The 23,625-nt window shown below is 45.2% G+C and overlaps 1 protein-coding gene across 1 annotated transcript in view; it reads right to left on the reverse strand.

Moving 5' to 3' along the window:
* Positions 1-10,632, reverse strand: part of LOC109459646 (sodium/glucose cotransporter 1) — a 56,462-nt gene extending 45,830 nt beyond the window's left edge. The window contains exons 1-2 of the mRNA XM_019754304.3: positions 10,307-10,632; positions 4,049-4,120 (exon numbers count right to left, since the gene is read on the reverse strand). Of these exons, the coding sequence (XP_019609863.1) occupies positions 4,049-4,120; positions 10,307-10,441 (207 nt within the window). The 5' untranslated portion in view covers positions 10,442-10,632. The remainder of the gene's footprint in view (positions 1-4,048; positions 4,121-10,306) is intronic.
* Between the last annotated feature and the right edge of the window lie 12,993 nt (positions 10,633-23,625).

Genomic DNA, 23,625 nt, shown 5'->3' on the forward strand with positions numbered 1-23,625 from the left:
CTTCCTCTCCAATTGTCCCTCACTTCTATCCCCACGCTAAGCCACAAACCATTTCTCTCTCTTCGCCTCATTAACGTTTTGGGGAACAGGGTCTTTTTCTAGAGCTCCTGATTCTTTACCTATTACAGGTTACAACCGCTCCTTTCAAAGTCCCCAAAGTCCCCAGGAATACCCTCAACTGGCCTCTCCTCTGTCCAATCTCCTTTCAGGCTTTACAAGCTCTGATTTCCTCCTTTTATCAGGATGTATCAATCCAAGGTCAACGCAAGTCTTCCCTTCCTAAAATTCTGGTACTTTCTTTCCGAAGCTTCTTGGGTTGCTCACTCCTCCGACAGCACAAAGTAGGAGGCCAAAGCAGGTGGAGGGGGCAAAAGGTCCCATTGGACGGTTTCTGGCTCAGTCACAGGCTGAGAGAGATGTCAATTTCAGAGAGCCTGTGGCCCTGTGATGCTCTCCTTAAGCCAGCACATTTGAGAGCTGCTATCCCAGTCATGAGCTTCCAGGCCAACAAACAGGCTTAAACTGAATTTGCATTTTGATACAAAGGGAAATTTAGAAGTATAGGTTTGATACAATTGAAACTATTTTCCAGTTTTGGAGAAAACCTACTTAGATTTGCATTTTCTTGCCTGCGGAGTTTTCCTTCAACTTTTTCTTTCAAGTGTGCATGGCAATAGTGTTTTAAAACCATGTTAAATTTTAGTATAGAAATCACCGTGCTTATTTGTCTTCTAAACTAACAGTTTCTAAACTTTTTAAGTCAGCAGAAACGCGTACTCAAATAAAGTCTTAGCAGATTGCCCTTTTATAAAATAAATGAAAGTCGGGTTGCTGGGAAGGAGGGGGTGAGCAGCCCCTGAGGCATTTCTGCAGCGCTTAGGAAACACATTTTTAAAACCACTACTTTAGAATGTAACCATACTTTACAGAATCTAAGACACCAACTATTGTAAGACACACCATGTAATACGAAGAAAGAGAAAACACTGCCACTTAAACCATGGCATGCCAACTGATAGCTCATAATACATGAGCCAATTTCAAAGATGTTAAAACGTGGTCAATGTGTAGCTGGTATTGATGGTTTATAGTACTATAAATAAATATACATATAAATCACGTTCATTTATTCACACAGTCAATCTGAAAGTTAAATATAAGTGAAGAGGCAATACCAGCTTCACATAAATTCTAGTTTCCATTTACTGACCAATACTACGTGCTGTCTGTGCACCACGCAAATGCCAACTGGGGGCTGGCCTTGGTACTCCTGGTGTTTCTTCCATATTGTAATGTTCCCATCTATTGAGCCCTTGCCAAGCACAGTACTGAGTGTTGTACATTTAATTATATCATTTAATCCTGGCAAAACCCTCCAAAGCAGGTATTATTATCTCCTATTTTATAGAGGTAGTAATTAAAGCTCAGGGAAGTTCATTGATTTGCCCAAAAATCACACAACTAATAAATGTAGCAGGTCAAATATGTTGACTTCAAAGCCCATGCTCGTTCTACTATAGAATTTTCTAGAATACTCTAATTCTAGAAAATTCTAGAGTTGGGAGAGACTTAGAGGACACTGCTTCCTCATTCAAGAACCCCCCTCCCCAGCATCCCTAACAGATGGTGGTATTTTCAGTATATTTGACCAAACAGATAAGAGTCTACTCAAATCAGTACTTATCAAGCATCTGGGAAACAACGTTAAAATGCAGATTCCTGGGGCCCTCTTCCAAGGTTTTTTTTATTTCATAGGTCTGGAGCGGGGCCCAGGAATTTGTATTTTTAAGAAGCACACTCAGGTGACTCTGATACATGAGCAGGTTTAGAAACCATTGATGTGATCTCATAAAGCCTTAGATGGAAACTGTTGTTGGAGGAAGAAAAGTTGAATTTCAGCCTCATCAAGGAAGCAGTGACTTCTGCACAAGAGAAGAATGATGGCATGTTTCTCTGTTGGATTAGAATAATCCAATACTGAGACGTGAGTAAGGCAAACACCACTCACAGGAAACCCTACATGAGCCATTGAACCCTGCCTGTTTTGGGTGGGGCTAATCCCTCTCACTAACCAACTCTCAGCCCAGACCCACACCTGGGCATTATCAGGAAGAGAGCCATCACTTCTGGTTAAGGTGTGAGGTGTCCCCAGGCCTAGCCTAAAATGCGTATCTCCTAAGGATGGTTCTACCCCATGCTTCTTCCCCTTTCCCATTGGCTTCCCCAAGACTCAGCGCTTAGAGGCCAAGACCTTATCCCTAATAAATCAGCGCTAGAAATTTTACATGAAGAGATATGAGTTTCTTGTCAAAGCAGAGGTGAGGGGAGTAGAAAAGGTGGTTGGATGCAAACTGAGGCTAGATAAGCAAGCGCTTGGCACGTTTACTGTAGGGGACACTGAAGCATTAGATGGGGTGGGGGGTGCACTGTTTTCAAAATAACTAAAGTAAACTACAAGGTCTTATTCAGCTAGCTAATTCAGCAAATCTCAAGTCTGCTAAGATTTCATGCCAGCCTTGGCTCTGAGAGCTGTAGAGCAGCATTATCCAACAGAACTGTCTGCGATGATGGAAATGTTCTAGATCCGCCCTGTCCAATATGGTAACCACTATCCACATGCAGCTATTAAGCACTTGAAATATGGCTAATGTGACTGGGGAAAGAGATTTTTAGTTTTATGTAATTGTAATGTAAATTGCCGATGTGATTAGTGGCTACCATACTGGACAGCGTGGTTCTAGAGGGACTATCCCAGCCTTGTCCTGAATTTTGTGATCAGAGCTGCCTAGTCAACACCCGCTTTTAGGAAATTGCCAAAGTCCAAAGCATCAGAAGACAAAAACCCTGACAAAGAACAGAAAGGAGGCCTCCGATTGTCTGTGCCTTTACCCACCCACACGTGGTGTCATGAGAGACCACCAGGAGGGACCCACCACAGAAACTAGCTTCTGCCCAGTATTCTTGGCTACCGTAAGAATAAAGCAAAAATGACTTTAAGGGTAACCTAAGCAGTTGTGAAGATGCCAGTGGTTAAAATCCATCTCAAAACAACATATCAAAGGCCAAATGTGGCGTGATGTCCTGCTAACCTCTCTGTGCCGCACGCGACAGTGGCTTTACTTTCTTTACTTTCTTGCTTCTCTTTCTCCAATTGACTCATACCTGTCACCCTCTTCTCATTGAATGTATGCTTCGTTATCCCCTCTTTCACCAGCCAGTCTTGCTTATTTCTTAAGCCCAAGGAATTTGGCCAATTTGGTCAACCAGTTGTTTCAGTGAGAACGCTGGCTAGAAATGGTCATTGGGCTGAACTGATAAATAGGCCAGAGTCCTGTGCTGATAGGGTGGAAAGGACGTCCCAGTTTCTCTCCCATCCATACACATATCCCTTGACTGGGATCCATGCACATATGCTTTGACGTAGTCCTGCCCACATACAAGTGTCAGAGAAAGCACCTCTTAAGTTTACAAAATACAAAATCCATCAAGAGATGAAGAAAACTGTAATTGGGAACAGTAGGGGTTCCTCTTCCATCCATTCAACAAATATGTATTGAGGGCCTCCTGTGTATCAGGCACTGCCAGGCTCCCAGAGCAGGACAGATAGTCTTCCATGGGACTTAAAGTAGCAAAAAGGTAGCAAAAGAGCTACTCTTTATTGAGTTTCCACCTCCTGAGAGGTGTCCACTTCTCACAACACTCCTGGACGGCAAATATTACCTCCCTCATTTTATAGCTACAGAAGTGGACGCTCAGATTTGCCCCAGATCCCCTCGGTCTGTGTGCTCTTTTTGCTTCTCCTCACTGCCCACCTTGTATAATCTTTGCCTCTATTTATCCCTTGAAGAATTCCAAACATTATTTATTTAAAGCCTATTCCCTTACCACAAGAGATCAGGGTGCCCAGGATACCTGGGGAGCATGAGACCCATTATCAGGGATCTAAGGCTGAAAGGAAGAATCACTGCGTCCCCAAGTCGAGAAGAATATGGCCTCCTACAGGGAATATCGTAATCGTTAAGCAAACAGTGTTTCAGAGAACACTTACCGGCCACCACACCATACTTCGTCCTGCCAGGAAGAATCCTCCAACGGTCCCACGATTAGTGGAAAACATAGCCTGAGGAGGAAAGGGTCAAAAGTTTAATAGAAAACTAGAACAGAGTGACCTTGCCAGCCAAAAGGACACACCTCCCCATACACTCACACTTTCTTCTACCCACTTCACTCTCTGAAACACGTCCACATTCCTTACTCCCCTGGAGCCCAGTACACGCAGAGGAAGGAGGGAGGGACCTACCTTTGACAGACATGGAGACTGAAGCTCAGGTTTAAAGAGCTTGCCCTACTGCTAACTCTGCAGTGAGCTTACAGTGTGGCTGCGAGCAAGTCACTCCACCTGGATCTGTTTGTGTCTCTGTTAAATAAGGGGAAATGGAAACATGTGTGGCTTTTTACAAGCATACTCAAGGTGCCTAATGAAGGATCATAGTTTTTAAAAGCACCGTTTGGTATGTAAATATCTCAATCATGCTGCTAAGAAACAAAGAAAGGCTGGAGAGAGGGAGGGAGGGAGGGAGGAAGGGAGGAAGAGGGAAGGAAGGATGCTATGGGAATGCACAGTGTTCCTACTAAATATTTCACGAAAGACTAAAACATTCAAACTCAGTTCAAAACTTTCCCCTTTGGAGATGAGCTTGCTGGAAACATTGCTTTTCAATATGTTATGAATACTGTGGAATGATGATTACTATAAATACAGAAGAAAGAGGAGATTTCTTCTGACTGAGGTGTCAGGAAAGGCTTCACAGAGGGGACAGCATTTCAGCAAGTGTTGAAGAAAGAGGGCGGTTTATTAGTCAGAGGAAAGAAGGAAAGGACATTTCAGACTTCAAGAACAGCACACGCGATGACCCAGAGATGGAACCATACCAGTGCGGGGAGAAGGGAATGGCGGATGGTGTTGTGTGGTGAACCTGGGTGAGGTGTATGAATGGGCAAAGTCGGGGCAAACCGCAGACCCTCAAATGCCAGGCCAAAAAGTGTAGCTTTGATCCAAGGCAGTAGGGAGCCACTGAAGGTTTATGAGGAGAAGAATGACACACCATTTCAATAAATGACCACCAACCCCTCTCACGGCTCCTTTACAATGTGGCCTCTGAACCGTCGGCTTTTTCCTGGTCTCAGGCCCAGGCCCAGTCCTCCAGCACAAAATGGGGACAGTAGCTGCCCCTGGGGTCCTTTCCCCTTCCTGCTCTGTGTCAGTGGCCCTCTCTCAGCTGAAGCCCGCTATCTCCCTGAATGCTAATAGCTGATAATGACTTAGGCCTGACAGAGGTGTTTGTATTTCATAGGTGACCCCTGAGACTGAAGAGCATCACTGGTCTGAAGGAATTAAGCTGTGATGGTAACATCTCAGGTGTTTAGAAACTCACCATTCATTCCGCAAACACATCTGCTACAGAGAGCACATTGCTGCATGCGCAGACGGCAAAGGCATACTGAACTTAGTCCTTTAGGGCACAGGGCCACTCACGCGTCCAAAAGCTCAACCCAGATTTGTTACACACCTCTGTGTGCTAGGCAGTGCCGAGGAGATCACAGCTCAGATCTTTCTGGGCTCCCATAGGACATATTCTGGAGGCCTCCGTGCCATAGTAGTTTTTCGGGGAACTACCAAGAGGACCAAAAGACCCAAGGAGCAGAGAATGTAGGTAGGGCTGAAACAGAAATAAGTCCCAAGAACTGACCGGGCTCCTGCAGGTGGCCTAGGAAAAGCCATTCTGAAGGTTATTCTGAAGTTGAAGAAGATTGATACCCCCAGTCAGGGCTGGAGGGACAGGAAAAGTGGGTTTGGGGCCCAGGCACATTTCCAAGTTGGTCTTAGAAATGAAGAGCTTAGAGGAAGAATATGAGGGCAGAGACTAGGGAAGCTGGAATAATTCAGGAGTGATGTTGGGATGGATACAAGGTGAGGAGAGGTGTGTTCTCCACCAGGTCTTCTCCTGTCTGGAACGCCATCCCCTCATCTCCACAAGCCAGACCTTGCACTCCTTACCCGTCAAGGACTCTCCAAATGCCACCTTCCCCATGAAGCCTCACCGGACATTCCCCCATGGAAGCCTCCTCCTCCCCTCTCCAAATAAAAATCACCTTTCCTGTGAACATCTAGAGAACTCTACCTATACCTCGTATTCGGCTCTCATAATTTTTTTACTTTGTGTTATCATGTTATAAATTTTTCCAGCTTTATTGAAGTATACTCAACAAATAAAAATTGTATACATTGAAAGGGTACAATGTGGTGTTTTGATATACATACTTATTGCCAGGAGCTGGGAGTGGGGAAAATAGGAAGAGGTTAGTCAAAGGTACAAAGTTCCAGTTATAAGATAAGTTCTGGATCGCTAGTGTACAGTATGGTGACTATACTTCATAATACTGAATTGTATAGTCAAACTTGCTAAGAGAGTAGATCTTAAGTGTTCTCACCACCAAAAAAAAATTACAACCATGTGAGGTGATGGATATGTTTATTAGCTTAATTGTGGTAATCATTTTACAAGTTTTTAATCCCCCAATAATGCTTAGTAAAATGCCTTGTATATGGTGCACATTCAGTAAAAAAAAGTTGAATGGGATTCCCAGTTCCCTCCAGCTCCACTCTTCCCTCTTATCCCACCATTAACACTCCTTCTGAAAATGGACAGCAATCCCCACTCTGCCCCAGGCAGGCATCCTGCAAACAGTCTGTCTGCACTATTCAGTAGGTGCTTCCTAGGGCATACATCGCAGCTCATGTACCCTGCCTCCTTCCTCCCTGCTGTTCACTCCCTGCAAATGGAAAGACACTGTCTCCATAAGCAAGGGATGCTCAAAGGAAAGCCTCACTTTATAAACCATGTTATTACATTTTCCTGTGCTCTCCACAACGAGAAGAGAATGATTTCACAATTGCAAGCCACAGCAGCCAAAGAAGCACAATTACTGATCCACATGTGTGTGTGTTTTTTTCTGAATGGAATAAAAGTATCACTAAGCAAGACGGAGGCATTTTAGAAGCTTAAGAAACTGGAACTGTTGGGCCTGGAGAAGAGGAGATCGAGCGAGGTCCACTGTCTTACATAAAGTGGGACACGCTCACTCAGTCGCATAAGGCAGAGCCAGACACAACGGGAGAAGCTCCAGAAGGTTAGATCTGAGCTCAGAACCAGGAAGAATTTCCTCGCTGTCAGAGCTGTCCAGAGATGGAGCTATTCGAGGGAAGCTTTGACAACTTGTCAAGATGCTTTTGTCAAGTGGTTTAAAGAAGAGACTTGAACATAGGATGGAAGAGGGTTGAACTAGATAAACCGTAGGCCCTCAATTTATGAAAATGTGTGAGGAAAGAAGGAATTCAGCAACACGAGGATACTGCCACAGCAATGCAAGTGGTGATAAGGACCGTGGACAGGCTACTCCTGGAAAGTATCTTAGGGAGGGAGAAAGGCAAGGCAGTGCAGAGAACACTGCCCTGGGCATCACAAGACCTGAATTCTAGTCCCAGCTCTGGTGCTGACTCATCTGAGTGACTTCCGACCACCCTGTCTGGTCTTCATCTGTCAAATGGGAAGTTTGGGCTCCCTTAGGGGCCATTGCTGTTCAGGCCTCCAGTGATGTTATTAGTGCAAACAACTGCATAAGGCAGGGGTCCGTAAGTTTCTTCTGTTAAAAGGGTCAGGTAGTAGTTACTTTAGGCTTTGTGATATGTATATATATATATGATCTCTACCGCATATTCTTCTTGTTTTGTTTTGTTTTTTACAACCCCTGAAAAGTGTAAAAGCCATTCTTATGGGTCATACAAGAACAGGCTATGGGCCAGATTTGGCCCATGGAGAGTTGTTTAATAACTCCTGGCATATTGCAGAAATAATAAGGTCAGAGATTCAGCCTAAAGGGATTTAAAATCCCCCAAGAAACAAACTGAGAGTTGGGGCAGGCAGGGAGAGGGAGGGATGGACATGCATACTGAAGAAGTAATAAGCTCGAATCCCGATACGATTGAACGAGGCTGTATTGGAAAAGGATAAAACAGAACAAAATCATGTTGGAAGAAAGGGGGGTGGGGACTGAGGAACAATTAGCTGTGTCTTTTCTAAGTTGAGGAGCACAATGGGCAGGATCCGTCGGTCTCTACAGTCCAGAGATCAAGTAGGAGTCAGGATGCCTGTCCCTGAACCAAGCCACTCTTGACGCTCCAGCAGAAAAAGAAGAAAAAAAAAAGGAATTCAAACTGGAAGAGATCCAGGAGTTTAAATGATCAGAGTCCAGAGGTGCTGATTAATCGGGAAAGACTAAATGTGGACAAATACTGGCAGGCACATTAAGTAGCATTTAGCAGGATAAGTGATTCTGATTCACAGATAATCAAAAAGGTAAACGCCATAATCAGCAGAACTGGCAGGGCTCAAATGAGATTGGTTAAGGGAATGGAGATAATTAGTGATTGTCTGGAAAACAGTGCAGCACAACTACCGTGTTTCCCAAAAAATAAGACCTAGCTGGACAATCAGCTCTAATGCATTTTTTGGAGCAAAAATTAATATAAGACCTGGTATTATATTATATTATATTATGTTGTATTATGTTATGTTATAAAGATCCAGTCTTATAGTAAAATAAGACCGGGTCTTACATTCATTTTTGCTCCAAAAGACACATTAGAGCTGATTGTCCAGCTAGGTCTTATTTTCGGGGAAACACAGTAGCAAATGATAGATTTACGTGTTGGCTCCAGCACTTATAAGCTGGGGAAGGGTGAGAGGAGGAAGGCAGGCAAAGTGCCAAAGTACCTGGTGCCATGGAAAACCGAGTCAAGCTACCTAAGTTCCAAGAATAATTCCATAAATTGCAACCTCAGGCAAATCACAACCACATGGGGCTTCCATTTCCTCGTCTGTAAAATGGGGACTAGCATTCCTGCCCTCTCTGACAGCCAGCTTTTTATCAAGATGTCCTACTCAACTGACCACTTTTGTCCATTTTACTTAAAAGGACAAAAATAATTCAGGGCCTCACTCACACCCTCGAGGACAAATGATAATAGTATTTTAAAAGACTCCTAGCATCTATAAAGAGCTTTCAGATTCATCTCTGCAAATCCTCACAACCTAGGTAAAACTGTACCCATTTTACACTTGAGTAAACTAAGGCTGAGGCAGGCTACCCAAGGTCCCATGGCAGAACTATGTCAAAGTTGGCACTAAACTTGAGAGTCCTGACTCCTAGTTGGACACTTCTGGGAAGCTGAGGGTGTTAGGAAGAGTCAGCCACAATGACCCCTTGTGACACTTGGGGAAGCTTTTAGTCACATCTGGATTCTGCAATTACTTTTTTAAAAAAAAAAGTCGGCACTTCCTTTTATCCCTAAAAAATACTCTGTGGCTATGGAAGGGTTAATGTCCACCCTCTTCTCCTTCAAGTGAAAAGAGTTCAACCATCTGCTGGCACAGATGCCTCCTGCTCTGCCACGCTCCAAGAAAGCCTTTGAGAGTGGCTGGAATATTTGCACATTTAAAACACCTCTTCTAGTTACTGGGTGTGCCAGAGTCTGTCACAAGTGAAATTTCCAAGTTCCAGGCTGCGAAGAACAAGTTTCTCTGGTTTGGTGTGTCCCCAGAGTCCCAAGGAAGAGCCAGATGCATTTCCCTCTTCCCAGCACCAAGCCACCCTTGGGTCTTCCTCCTCCTCCTCCGCCTCTAGTCAGCTTTCCCAACTCACTCACTTCCGCCCCTGGCATCTCATGGTACAAGGCCATCAGGTCAGCCTTTCCCAGGAAGGGGACACCAGACAGCCCCCCACCACCGCAGGCTGCCCCACAGCACCTGCAGCTGGCAGAGGCTGTGTCCTTCCCCATCTGCGCTGTTTCTTTTCCATCCAAAACTGGATGATGAAGAGGAAGGACAGTAGTCAGCTCGTCTGGGCTCATCTCCCAAGCTGGGGGACCCTCCCTGCAGCTACAAGCTGGCCCTCTCCTGCCCCCTCACACCATACCCCTCCGTCTCCAATCTCCCACCCTCCTTCTCTGCTCACAGGTTCCCGGTGTCCCTCTTTGGTGCTGGCCAGCACCCCTCTCACTTCTGCTCATCTTTGCTTGCCCTCCTTGCCTCCTCTGTGCCCCCCAACTTCTCTTAAGCATTTCCAAGTCGTTTCCGCTGAACTCCCCTCCTCGGGGTTTACCCAGGCCCTTGCTCCTCGGTGGCCCCTCCTTGTCCGTGCCGCTGGCCCTCGCCCCCTCAGCGAGTGTCCCAGGGCCCCTACATACCCACAGCCCGACAGCCATCACCACCACGAAGTAGATGACGATGACAGAGATGTCGGCCGCATTGCGGATGCGCTCGTGGGACGCGAGGGGCGCGTCGGTGACAGGGGTCGAGGGGCTCCAGGTGCTACTGTCCATGGCGGCGGCGACGAGGCGTCCCTCCCACCCAGGCCGCTCGCGCTTTATACGGCCTCCGGGTTAATGATCAGCCCCGAGGTAGGGCACCCGCGAAGTCTGGGCAGCCGGGCGGTGATGCGGGACCCCTGTGCTGAGCCGTCGGAGACCAGCTCTGGACGCGGTGCGCGGAATGAGGAGCCAGCGGAGCTGCTGGCGGGGCGGAGGCGGGCCGGCAGGTAAGGGCTGACCCGCCGGCGGGGAGGGGCCGGCTAGGGGGTGGTGCCCGCCTGGCACAAAGGCTCGCTGTAGGAGGACAGCGGGCACTGGGCCGGGACTCCTGGCCTGCCACCGTGGGGCCACACCAGGCAGAGCGGGAGTGGATCCGTGGAGGAACCAGGCTGCCTGGGGCCGGGTACTTAGAAGCTTCAGATCACCTGCCACTTGCCCTTGGACGGGCGCCACGCCCTCTGGGACCTGGCTTCTCCACGTGTAAAACGGGTGCAAGACTGTTCCCAGGAATTAGCCAAGTTCTTGGTCTCCGTGGAGAACATTCCGGGGAGGACTGGAAGTTTTGGATGTTGCTAGTAAAAGCTCAGTACAATTGCCCTCTCTTGGCTACGGGATAACCACCCTCCCACCCACCCACCCACATTTCTGGCTCCCCCTCCACAGCCTGCAGTCCTAGGGGGCACTGTTAACCCACAAGGAGGAAGAAACTGAGAGGGAGAGGGGATCCCACTGGGAGCGATTTCCTGGCCCAGTGCATCACCTAATAATGTGGCCTGGGGCTCTTCCAAGGCAAGCAAGAGCGGACATAAACAGAGAATCCTTTCCAAGGAGCTCATCAAACCCTTTGCCTTCCTGGGGATTTAGCCTGCCCATCTGGAAACACATGTCTAAGCTGATGTTGTCTGATGTCGGGGCTCAGAACAGAGATGGCTGAGAGAGTAGGGGCAACTCATTCAAGGTCACACAGTGAGCCAGTGACAAAGGTGGCCCTGCAGCCCAGGCCAGGGCAGGCCTAGTTCAGAGGACAGTTGGGTGATGCTCTCAGGGGCTGGTGCCAGGCCGGCCATCGAACAGCCACTTTTGGAGAGGGGAGCCTTCCTGGGGTGATAAGGTGCAGAGAAGAGAAGGACCATGCAAACCTGTTCTGCGTCAGGCCCTCCATGCCCATCACCAGACAACCACCCACGGCCCAAAGGCCAGCAGCCTGTCCCTTTGCACCTTGCTGCTTCTGAGGTCCACTCCCCTCCTCCCAGAGCTTGCTCTTCCCACTGAGGCTGCAGTCCTGCCCGTTTCCCCACCCACCCGCTCCCAGAAGAGGAAACTATATAAGGCTATGTCCAGGGCCCATTATAGTACCTGACCACAGGGAGTAAGCATTCTCCTTCTGGGGAAGCTGGAAGCAGGGACTCTTCAGTGTGGATGTCTCCACCGCTTGGAGCAACTCACCTTCTGTCCGTGTCCATTCATTCCCACAAATCTTTTTCATCTGGCTCTGTGCCAAGCAGTCCCTGCCCTCAAGCAACTTGTGGTCTGATCTGGAGGTGAGTCCACCCACAGGAAAAGTCCAGCCCTGAACCCCAAGCTATAGGCAGCCATCCAGTGCCACGTTCCAAAAGTGAAGTCTGTGGAAATGAGCAAATCCCAAAAGTGAGCAGGAGGGAGGACTGGAAGTGCTAAAGGACCTCAAAGGATGGACAAAGGCATCCTTTGATCTTTCTAAGACAGCAGAACACGGGTGGCCTGAGGAGGAAAGGGATAGTGGCCAGCAAGAGAGAAGAAAAATGCATGCATGCATTCATTCTTGCAGCAAAAGAGCAGCTTCTGTATGCCAGGTCATGTGCACCAACCCTGGGGATACAAGGGCGTCCAGCCTGCTGGGGGAAGACAGACCATTATCAAAGGTGAGACAAATACCTATAAACTGGGCCGGCCCGGTGGTTCGTGGTTGGAGCACATCCTCTCAACCACAAGGATGACAGTTCGATTCCTTGAGTCCTGCAAGGGATGGTGGGCAGCACCCCCTGCAACTAAGGTTGAACATGGCACCTTGAGCTGAGCTGCCTCCCAGATGGCTCAGTTGGTTGGAGCGCAGGGTTTCAACCACAGGGTTCGATTCCTCAACTCCCGCAAGGGATGGTGGGCAGCGCCCCCTGCAACTAAAATTGAACATGGAACCTTAAGCTGAACTGCCGCTGAGCTCCCAGATGGCTCAGTTGGTTGGAGTGCGTCCTCTCAACCACAAGGTTGCCGGTTTGACTCCCGCAAGGAATAGTGGGCTGTGCCCCCTGCCAACTAGAAAAGGGCAACTGGACCTGGAGCTGAGCTGTGCCCTCCACAAGTAAGACTGAAAGGACAACAACTTGAAGCCTCCACAACTAAGGCTATTGTGGACAACACCCTCCACAACTAAGATTGAAAGGACAGCAACTTGAATTGGAAAAAGGTCTTGGAAGTACACACTGTTTCCCCAATAAAGTCCTGTTAAAAAAAAAAAAAGAAAGAAAGAAAGAAATATCTTTACAAAAAAAAAAAATACCTATAAACTCAGCATTGTGATATGTGCTTTGAAAGAGAAGCACTAATGCTCTAAATGCCTAGCAAGGATTTTGACCTGGGGATGAGTGAGGTTGGAGGAAGGCCTGGGAAAGTTCTAGTTTGAGCAGGGCCCTGAAAGAGGAGTGAGCCAGGTAACGTAGGAGTGAGGAATGTACTAGAACAGGGCAAGCATGGGGCGGAGGTTAGGGGGTTGTCAACAATAGCAAGGCGGGGACCAGCTGGAGCAGAAAATAAAAATAAATAAAAAGCATGTCATCAGCAAGTAACCCCCCACCACGGCCAGCCATAGATTGTATGGGGCCCTTTCGTGATTTCTCTTCCTCATTGGTCTCTTCTAAAGGGACAAGTTAAACACAAGAAAACAGTATGGTGGTTCCTCAAAAAGTTGAAAACAGAACTATCATATGATCCAGCAATCCTACCTCTGAAAACATATCTAAAGGAAATGAAATCAGTATCTCGAGATATCAGAACTCCCATGTTCACTGAAGCATTATCCAAAATAGTCAAGATACAGAAACAACTTCAGTGGCCATCAACAGATGAATGAATAAAGAAAATGTGAGATATATAGACAGCTGTATAGATATATAGATATACGAGGTCTAACAATTAAATTTGCAAACTTGTTGCAAGGATGTTGCTAACCTTTTTTGATATCAGAGGGATTATTCATTATGAATTTGTACTAACTGGATAAACAGTTAACCAAGTTTCCTATTTGGAACTGCTGAAAAGGCTGCGTGAAAAAGTTAGATGACCTGAACTTTTTGCCAACAATTCATGGCTCTTGCATCACGACAATGTACCAGCTCACACGGCACTTTCTATGAGGGAGTTTTAGCCAGTAAACAAATAACTGGATTGGAACACCCTCCCTACTCACCTGATCTGACCCCCAGTGACTTCTTTCTTTACCCGAAGATAAAGGGAATAGTGAAATATAAGGGAATAATAATGGGAATAAAGGGAATAATAATTTTGAAAAGCCAGGTGCCCACAGATTCACAGCTAAACCTGACTGTTGGGAGAAGAATAAATATTCAAATGACTCTAAGATCGCTAAGCTAATATCTATAAATGTCAAGGTAGGGATGCAGAATTTGGAGGGTAATGACTTATCATTCTGTGGGAATTTTCCTGTCTTCTCTTCTCTGTCTCCCTTCACACTACTCATCTGTCCAGGTCCCACAGGAGTTCCACCTGCTCCTGCCAGCCTGGGAGCTTCTCTCCAGCAAGCCCCAAATGTGCAGTGTCCACCTCTCACTGGCCAAACTGTGCTCCTTAGCAAAAGACCCCATGGTGGGGTGGCCAGCTTCTGAACTCTTATCACACAGTGAAATCAACAGCCCAAGTGCAGAAGCCATAAGTTTGGGAAGTTGCCTGTGGAGGGGACCCACAAAACTAGTTTGAATCTCAGCTCAGCCATCAACCAGCAGCAGACCATGGACACCTCACTTGACATCCATGAGTCTCCCTTTGAACATCTATAAAATGGCGCAAACAATAAGGACTGTCTCACCTACCTATGAGGTCTAACTGAGATGACAGTGTAAAGGGGCCATGTTGACAATAAGGAGGTAAATGTGACGGACTGAAAGAGCCGCTATGATTTTCTCTCCTTTTCCTTTTCCTTCTTGCAAGCCCAGGTATTGATTAATGTATTAATTTCTTGCAGCTGCTGTAACAAATTACCATAAAATTGGTGACTTAAAACAACAGAAATTTCTTCTCTCACAGTTCTGGAAGGCAGAAGTCCAAAGTCAGTTTCACTGGGCTAATATCAAGGTATCAGCAGGACCTCCCCATTGAGGTTCTAGGGAAGGATCCTTCCTCGTCTTTTCCTTCCTCTGGTAGCTACCAGCATTCTTTGGCTTGTGGCTGCATCACTCCAATCTCTGCCTCCATCTTTGTGTGTGTGTGGAAGGGATGGTAAATATACATGCAAAACATAAAATTTACCATCTTAACCATTTTAATTGTACGATTCAGTGGCATTAAGTATATTCATGATGTTCCATCATCACTGTCTATACCCAAAACTTTTTCGTCATCCTAACAGAAACTCTGTATCCACTAAGCAATAACTCCTCATCTTCCCCTGGAACCACCCTTCTATTTCCTGTCTCTATGAGTTTGACTACTCAGTACCTTATACAAGTGGAATCATACAATCTGCCTCCATCTTCACGTACCTTCTCTTTTGTGTCTGTCAAATCTCCCTCTTCTCCTTTACAAGGACAGTTGTGATGGCATTTAGGATACTGCCACCAAGATAATCTACCCTCATCTCAATATCCTTAACTTAATCACATCTGCAAAGACTTGTCTTCCAAATAAGGTAGCATTTACAAGTTCCGAGATTGGGACCTGATATTGTTGGGTTGCCATTATTTGGGCTGTTGCAACAGGTGCGAGTGAAGGAGTCTGAATGTGGAAGGATTTGGTGAAGGAAGCAGAATTGGAGCTGCTTTGGGCAGGGCAGGATGGGGAGGAAGTCGCTGCTGGAGAGGGTGACTCCAAGTCCAGGGGTACAGGCCAAAAAGCTTCCAGGCAAAGAGGGGGTGAGGATGCATAAGAAGGGAGAGGGAAGCAGTGAGTTGGCCTCAGGCTGCCAGCCCACCCTCACCCCCACCCCTGAGCTGTTATCTGGGCCTGGGGTGAGTCGGGGGAATATGGAAAGTTGAGAGGGACACAGTGCCCCTGACCCTCCTTTAAAGCTGAAGTCAACAGAGGGTGGACCCCTGGTAGGCTCCATCTAAGCCTCTGAGCCCTGGCCTCTGTCATGCTGGGTGACCTTGGGTAAGCCCTCTATGTTCTCTGAGAATCACCTCTACTATGGGGATACAGCTTGATCTAACAGAAGCTTGCTGAGTGCCCACCATGCATGTCAGCTTTGGGCTTGGACCAGAACCCAGGTGGCTTGTTGGCAGGCTGTATCTCTTTCCTCTAGATCCCAAATCCCAGACAGGCTTCAGGAGGAGCTGCAGGGTGAGAGGCTGCAAGACACCCCAGCCTAGCTCCCCCAGAGCTCTTCACAGGGGACTGCCTCAACCCTGGTCCTTAGCCTAGGGCAGCAGGGACAGTGCCTGGCCTGTCGTCAGGAGGCCTGGGTTCAGGGGCTGGTTCCTCTACCAAGGAGCCTTCGGCAAGTCACTTTCCTCTCTCTAAGATAGTGTTCTGTCCAGTCAAATTGGCAGAAGTTGACCAACTGGTTTCTTAAGAAGGATCCTGGTGCCAATTCTATGACTGCAGCCTGGGCCCTGAAGCTCCCAGAACCTCCGTCTCTCATTTATAAACTGGAGACAATAAGCCCTGGAAAGTTGCATGTCAGAAGCATGTCAATGGCACTTCCCCCTGAGTTTCATCCCCCACTATATCTGCTGGCCCCAAGGGTGACATTTTCTATTGCTCACCGCCATTTCTAAAAGCGTCCAGAAAAGGGTGAGACACTTTATGGCCAGTGTTCAGAAAGCATATCACTCCTCCCTGGCCGCTCCTCCAAAGCAGTGCGGGAAACATACCCTGACTGGAATTTTGGTTCCTCCTCTTGTTACTATGTAACCTTGGATCAAGTTATCAAATTTTGGGGGACCTCAGTGTCCTCACTTACAAATTGAGGGTAATAATACCTAAGATAAATGAGAGAACATATAAAACATTTCAGGGCACTGACAAGCACATATGTGGTGCTCGATAAAAGGTTAATTTTTATCTTCATCATCATCACTTTGTCTAGACCCCAAGACGTGGAAGCCAGAGCTGGGGCCCTGCCCTCGCAGAGCAGAAGACAGATATGGGAAAGCAAATGGATACTGTTGGACAAATAGTGCAACTTTAATCTTCACAATGACCCTATTGTTATCCCTATTTTATGGATGAGAGCACTGAGACTCACGGGAGTTAAGTAACTTACCCAAGCTGGTAAAAGGCCAAGATGGCACTCAACCCTGTGTGTCTAATGCCAAAGCCCATATTTTAACCCCTGGTGCAGAGAGCAGGGACAGAAGACGACAGAGAAAGGGGAAGTGAAAACTTATCACTCTGTGCCTACTCCCCAGGTAGCCTCCATCTATCACTCCCAGCTTGACACTTGGCTGCCTGGAGGTGTGTGGCATTTCAGTGAGTCATTATTTATAAAAGATGCAGCCAAAAGTCAACAGTATTACAGGCACTATCTTCAGAGCCCAGGATGGAAGCAGGTGGAGTAGAAGAGTTAACTGTCACGCACGTCCTCTGAGAGCCACCCCTCAGTGTGATTGTCACCCCATGTGTTCCACTTCCCTCTGTGAGATGAGACAAAGAAGCATCTCCTGGCAGGAGGTAGCCAAAGGCCTGCAGGCACTGGCAGAGGAACTCACCAGAGCTCTCCCCTGTGAACCTTACCTCCCACACAGCCAATTACCACACCGCCACTGAGGCTGGGATTCCAGAAACACACAAAAACAGGCTCAATTCATGGGCAACCAAAAGACCCACAGAGGTAACAGTGGGCATGGCAAGTCATTGATGGGAAGTACTCAACAAACACTGGATGAGCATTTGTCTGGGCATCGGCGGTACAACGTGAGCAAAACAAATGTAGTCCCTGTCTTTCAGAAGCTTAAAACCCATGCACATTTGGGTATGGGGTTTCCTTTTGGAGTGATGAAAATATTTTGGAAATAGATGTGGCAGTTCCATGCACTCAATGGCACTGAATTCTTCACTTTAAGATGGTTAATTTTATGTTATGTGAATTTCACCTCAATTGAAAAAAAAATGCACAAGGCAACAGGCCAAAGGTGATAAAAATTTATTTCCCCAACCTGTTGGCTAGTCCTAAAGTTTTCATGCGTTTCATTCATTTATTCAACAAGTCATCTGAGGAGAATGAAGAGGTGGGTTTATTTCACCATTAAAAGAATACTGTCTCCCATCGAATGTCTGGTCCTGATAATTCTACATTGAGAAATTCATTCATTCATGCATTCATTCATTCATTCAGAGTATGCACTCTACACCAGGCACTGGAGTTACAAACTTGAATAAGACACAAGGTCTGCAATGAACATAAGAGCACAGATAGTGCTTCAAGATACTGACTTCATTTCCTTTGGATACATACCCAGAAGTGGAATTGTTGGATCATATCGTAGTTCTATTTTTAATTTTTTGAGCACCCTCCAAACTGTTTTCCAGAGTGGCTGCACCAATTTACATTCCTACCAACAATGCACAAGTTTCCCTTTTCTCCAAATCCTGGCCAACACTTGTTTTTTTTTTGTCTTTTTAATAATAGCCACTCTAACAGGTGTAAGGTGATATTTCATTGTGGTTTTGATTTGCATTTTCCTGGTGATTAGTGATCTGGAGCATCTTTCCAAGTGCCTGTTAGTTCCTCATATATTGTATGAGTTTCTTATATTTTTTGGATATGAAAAAAAATGGTAACGATGTGAGGTGATGTATACATTGATTGACTCCATTGTGGTAATCCTTTTACAGTGTGGATATCAAGTCATCATGCTGCACACCTTAAATACACACAATTTTGTCGATTATACCTCAATGAAGTGAGGGAGCATAAAAGAAGGAAATACACACTATTCAAAACAAAAAACAAAAACAAAGACACAGTCTCTCCCTTGAGGACCTCCCGGTCCATCAAGGAAAGTTTACATCTGATATGCACGTGTTGTTCTCTATGCAAGGACTTTCCTACTCTTCACCCGACTAACTCTCATAATCCTTTCACCTCCGTTTAATTTCTTCTAAGAGACTTCCTGACCTGCACTCCACCCTTAGCCTCAAAGCTCCCTGAGAACCCTGATCTCAAGCTCTATTCTCGTCCTACCGATACTTCTCTCAATTTTCAATTCACATTTAGTTGTATAACTCTATGTTCAATGTCTATAGCCCTCACTAGACTATAAGTTTCATGAGTGTGGTGCCAGTGTCTCTTGGCCATCACTATGCCTAAGACTGGGGCTGGCATATAATAGATGCTCAATAAATATTAGCTGGGTGGATAAATGAATTAAAATAATGAACATAAACAATTATAATGTGATAGATGCTCTGGCAGTGAGGCAAGGTGAGACAGAACATGCCTACCTTTGTCTCTCTAAGAGACATAGAGAGAGGGGCAAAAGAAATAATCATTAAGAGGGGATATGTGGTCAAGTATACCTCAATGTTTTTTTTTAAAGATTTTGTTGGGGAAGGGGAACAGGACTTTATTGGGGAACAGTGTGTATTTCCAGGACTTTTTCCAAGTCAAGTTGTTGTCCTTTCAATCTTAGTTGTGGAGGGCGCAGCTCAGCTCCAGGTCCAGTTGCCGTTGTTCGTTGCAGGGGGCACAGCCCACCATCCCTTGTGGAGTCCAACCGGCAACCTTGTGGTTGAAAGCCCACTGGCCCATGTGGGAAATGAACAGGCAGCCTTCGGCGCTAGGAGCACGGAGCTCCAACCGCCTGAGAGACCAGGCCAGCCCCTACCTCAATTTTTTTTAAAAAGGGATATTTGCACTGAGTGGTAAGGGATAAGCAGGAGTTCCTGAGGCAATGCAGCTGGAGAAAGGTTTTAAGATGTGAGAGCACACAGTATGCACATTCAGGGAGTGGTTAGTGCTTGTGGTCAGCATGGCTGGGCAGAACAGCGGGAAATAAGGTCAGAGATATGGGCAGGAACTGGACCTCAGGGGACCTTGGGAATCATACGGCATTCACCCCACAGGACATTGGACAGCCCATAAAGCACGGGTTCCTAACCTTAGGCTGATGGACCCCTCAGAGGTGGGTTTGAATATCCATGGTCTCCATAAAATTGTATGCATAATTGTGGTCAGATTTGTGTTTTCTGGGAGAGAGAGCCCATGGCTTTCATTGGATTCTCAGAAAGATCGATGACTCAAAAAAGGGTTAAGAACCACCGCTTGCCCTGACCACTCTAACTAAAACTGCCCCACCCCCACCCCAGTTCGTGACTTTCATAGCCCTCATAACAAAATATAAATAGCTTGTTGATTTCTTTGTTTACTTGTTTATTGTTTGTCTTCCCCTCTGTGAGGGCAGGATCTTTGTCTTTTTTGTTCAAGGGTCTATCTCCAGTGCCTAACACACATGCTCTGAAACACACAGTTCAATAAATACCTGTTGACTAAATAAATCTTACTGTAGGTGTTCTTTTTAATTGTGGTAAAATATGCATAACATAAATTTTACCATCTTCACCATTTTTAAGTGTACAGTTCACTGGCATTAAGTACATTCACATTGTTGTGCAACCATCACTACCATCCATGCACAGAACTTCCTTCACCTTGCAAAACTGAGACTGTGTACCTGTTAAACAATAACGCCCCTTCTTGCTACCCCCACCTAGCCCATGGTAATTATCAATCTACTTTCTATCTCTATGACTTTGACTATTCTAGGAACCCCATGTAAGTGGAATCATACAGTACTTGTCCTTTTGTGACTCACTTAGTTCACTTAGCACGACGTCCTCAAGGTTCATCCACGTTGCAGCATGTGTCAGAATTTTCTTCCTTTTTAAAGCTGAATAATTCCATTATATATATCACATTTTCTTTATCCATTCATACATTAATGGACACTTGGATTGCTTCCATTTTTTAGCCATTGTGAGTAATGCTGCCATGAACATAGGTATGTATTTTTTTAGCGCTTATTGAAATACAAGTAGTCAAAGGATGGACAGGTGGATGAATGGATGGATGGCTGGATAGACAGATGATCATTAGATAGGTGGATGGATGGATGATAGACAGATGGGTAGATAAATAAAAGAGTACTGAACTGAGCGTTCGATCTATTTCCTGTTCTGGCTGTAACACTTTCCATCTGTGGGACAGACCAGACATCAGAGATACTGTGACGTAACAAGTGACCCCATTGTAACAATGAAAGGAATACTGAGTAAAAAGCAATTTCAAAATATTCATAAAGATGAGTAACTCTGTGCTTTTCATGATGACAGTTGACAGGCATCAGTAAAAGGATTATGTATGACAACTCAAGGTATTGCTGACTAAGAAGAATGGGCTTTCCTGGAGTGGAGTGGGGTTTCCAGGGAAAGGTGGGAGTGATTCGAGTTGGGTAAACCACATTCTGTATTAAACAACCAAAACATCTGTCAAAACAGAAGAAATAGAGTCACTAAAATTTCAGGACTTTAAGCCATAGAGTTTGCCGGTAGTGATGCATCCAGATGGCAAAGAAGCACGTATAAATGAAGAATGCAGAGACAGGAGGTTTTGAGGGTATTGAGTTTTGAACTATCCCACAGGATTTGCTCATCCATAATCTCACTATCCATAGCCAACCCCAATAGAAAAATAAATAAATAGTTCATAGAAAAGGAATCACAAATGGCACATAAACATATTAAAAGATATCCCAATTTCTCTCTAATAAGAAAAATGCAAATTAAAACTATGGTGAGATACTATTTTTTTACCTACCAGACTGGAAAAGGTCATAAACAAGTTGATAATATACTATTTTGGAAGAGACACATGTACTATATCACCCAACACTGGTAGGAGCATAAGTCAGTACCACCTCTGACAGAGTAATTTGAGAACATCTATCAAAATTGTATCAAGAGAATGAGAAGACACGCCACAGACTGGAGGCAGGGAGGACAAAAGACACATCTAATAAAGGACTGTTAACTAAAATACGAGTATACAAAGAATTCTTAAAATTCAATAATAAGAAAATGAACAACCCAATTTAAAAATGAGCAAAAGATCTGAACAGACACCTCATCAAAGATATACAGATATGCAAATAAAGATACGCAAATAAGCACATGAAAAGATGCTCAGCCTCATGTGTCATTAGGGAATTACAAATTAAAGCAAGATACCACTACACACCTATTAGAATGGCCACAATCCAAAACACTGACAAAGCCAAATGCTGGCAAGGATGTTGAGCCACAGGAATTCTCATTCATTGCCGGTGAGAATGCAAAATGGTACAGCCACTTTGGAAGACAGTTTGGCAGGTTTTTACAAAATTAAAGACACTCCAACTATACGATCCAGTAATTGTGCTCCGTGGTATTTACCCAAAGGAGTTAAAAACATATTTGCATGCGGGATATAAATGATAAACGTCTAAGTATTGCTTTGTCTTGTGCACCTGAAACTAATAAAAATTAAAAAAAAAACATATTTGCACAAAAACTGGCACATACAAACAGATGTTTATAGCAGCTTTATTCATAATTGCCAAAACTTGGAAGCACCAAGATGTCCTTCAGTAGGTGATGGGTAAATAAACTGTGATACATTCAGACAATGGAGTATTAGTCAGCGATAAAAAGAAATAAGCTATCAAGCCATGAAAAGACATGAAGGGATGTTAAACATGTATTCATAAGTGAAAACAGCCAATCTGAAAAGGCTATATACTCTCATAATTCCAACTATATGACATTCTGGAAAAGGCAAAACTCTGGAATCAGTAAAAAGATCAGTGGTTGCCAGGGGTTAAAGAGAAAGGGGGATGAATGGGTGAGCACAGAGAATTTTTAGGGCAGTGCAATTATTCTATGTGATATTATAATGATAGATAGACAAATCATACATTTGTCAAAACTCATAGAATGTACAACGTCAAGAGTGAGCCCTAATGATGGAGGGGGATATATGGGAACTGTACTTTCAGCTCGATTTTGCTGGGAACCTAAAACTGCTCTGAAAAATAAAGTCTACTTAAAAATTATACACGTACAGGGGCCAGCCCGGTAGTTCAGGCAGTTAGAGCTCCATGCTCCTAACTCCAAAGGCTGCCGGTTCGATTCCCACATGGGCCAGTGGGCTCTCAACCACAAGGTTGCCAGTTCAATTCCTCAAGTCCATCAAGGGATGGTGGGCTGCGCCCCCTGCAACTAGCAATGGCAACTGGACCTGGATCTGAGCTGCGCCCTCCACAACTAAGACTGAAAGAACAACTTGAAGCTGAACGGCACCCTCCACAACTAAGATTGAAAGGACAACAACTTGACTTGGGAAAAAAAAAAAGTCCTGGAAGTACACACTGTTCCCCAATAAAGACCTGTTCCTCTTCCCCAATAAAAATAAAAATAAATTATACACGTACATGTCCTTTGACCCAACAATTTTACTTCTAAGTATTTATCCTCCAGATAGGCCTATGTAAGGGGAAAATGACCTTTGTTCAAAGTTATATATTGCATCACTATTTGTAATGGGAAAAGATTAGAAGTAACCTAAATGCCCATCCATAAAGGACTGGTTAAATATAGCACAGCTTATCCATTTAATGGAATAATACTATGCAGTCATAAATAAATAAAAAACTCTAGCATATTGATATGGATTGATCTCAAGATATTTTGTTACGTTAAAAAAACAAAGTGTGCAAAACAACATACAGTATACTCAACTTAATGTAAAATACCAAAGGGTGGAGGAAGCATATAGGTACATATTTGCTTACCTGTGCACCGCAAAAATCTCCTAGAAACACAAGAAACCGGCAAAACTGATTGCTTTCAGGAAGAGAATTTGGATGACTGGCAGGCTTTCTCTATATACACACACGTACTTTATGAACCATGAAAATGTACTATTTACTACATCAGTGGCTAGTAGGAGGAAG

This window comes from Rhinolophus sinicus, chromosome 9, assembly GCF_057876585.1.
Source record: "Rhinolophus sinicus isolate RSI-liver-muscle chromosome 9, RSI-T2T, whole genome shotgun sequence".
In the NCBI taxonomy this organism is placed as follows: Eukaryota; Metazoa; Chordata; class Mammalia; order Chiroptera; family Rhinolophidae; genus Rhinolophus; species Rhinolophus sinicus.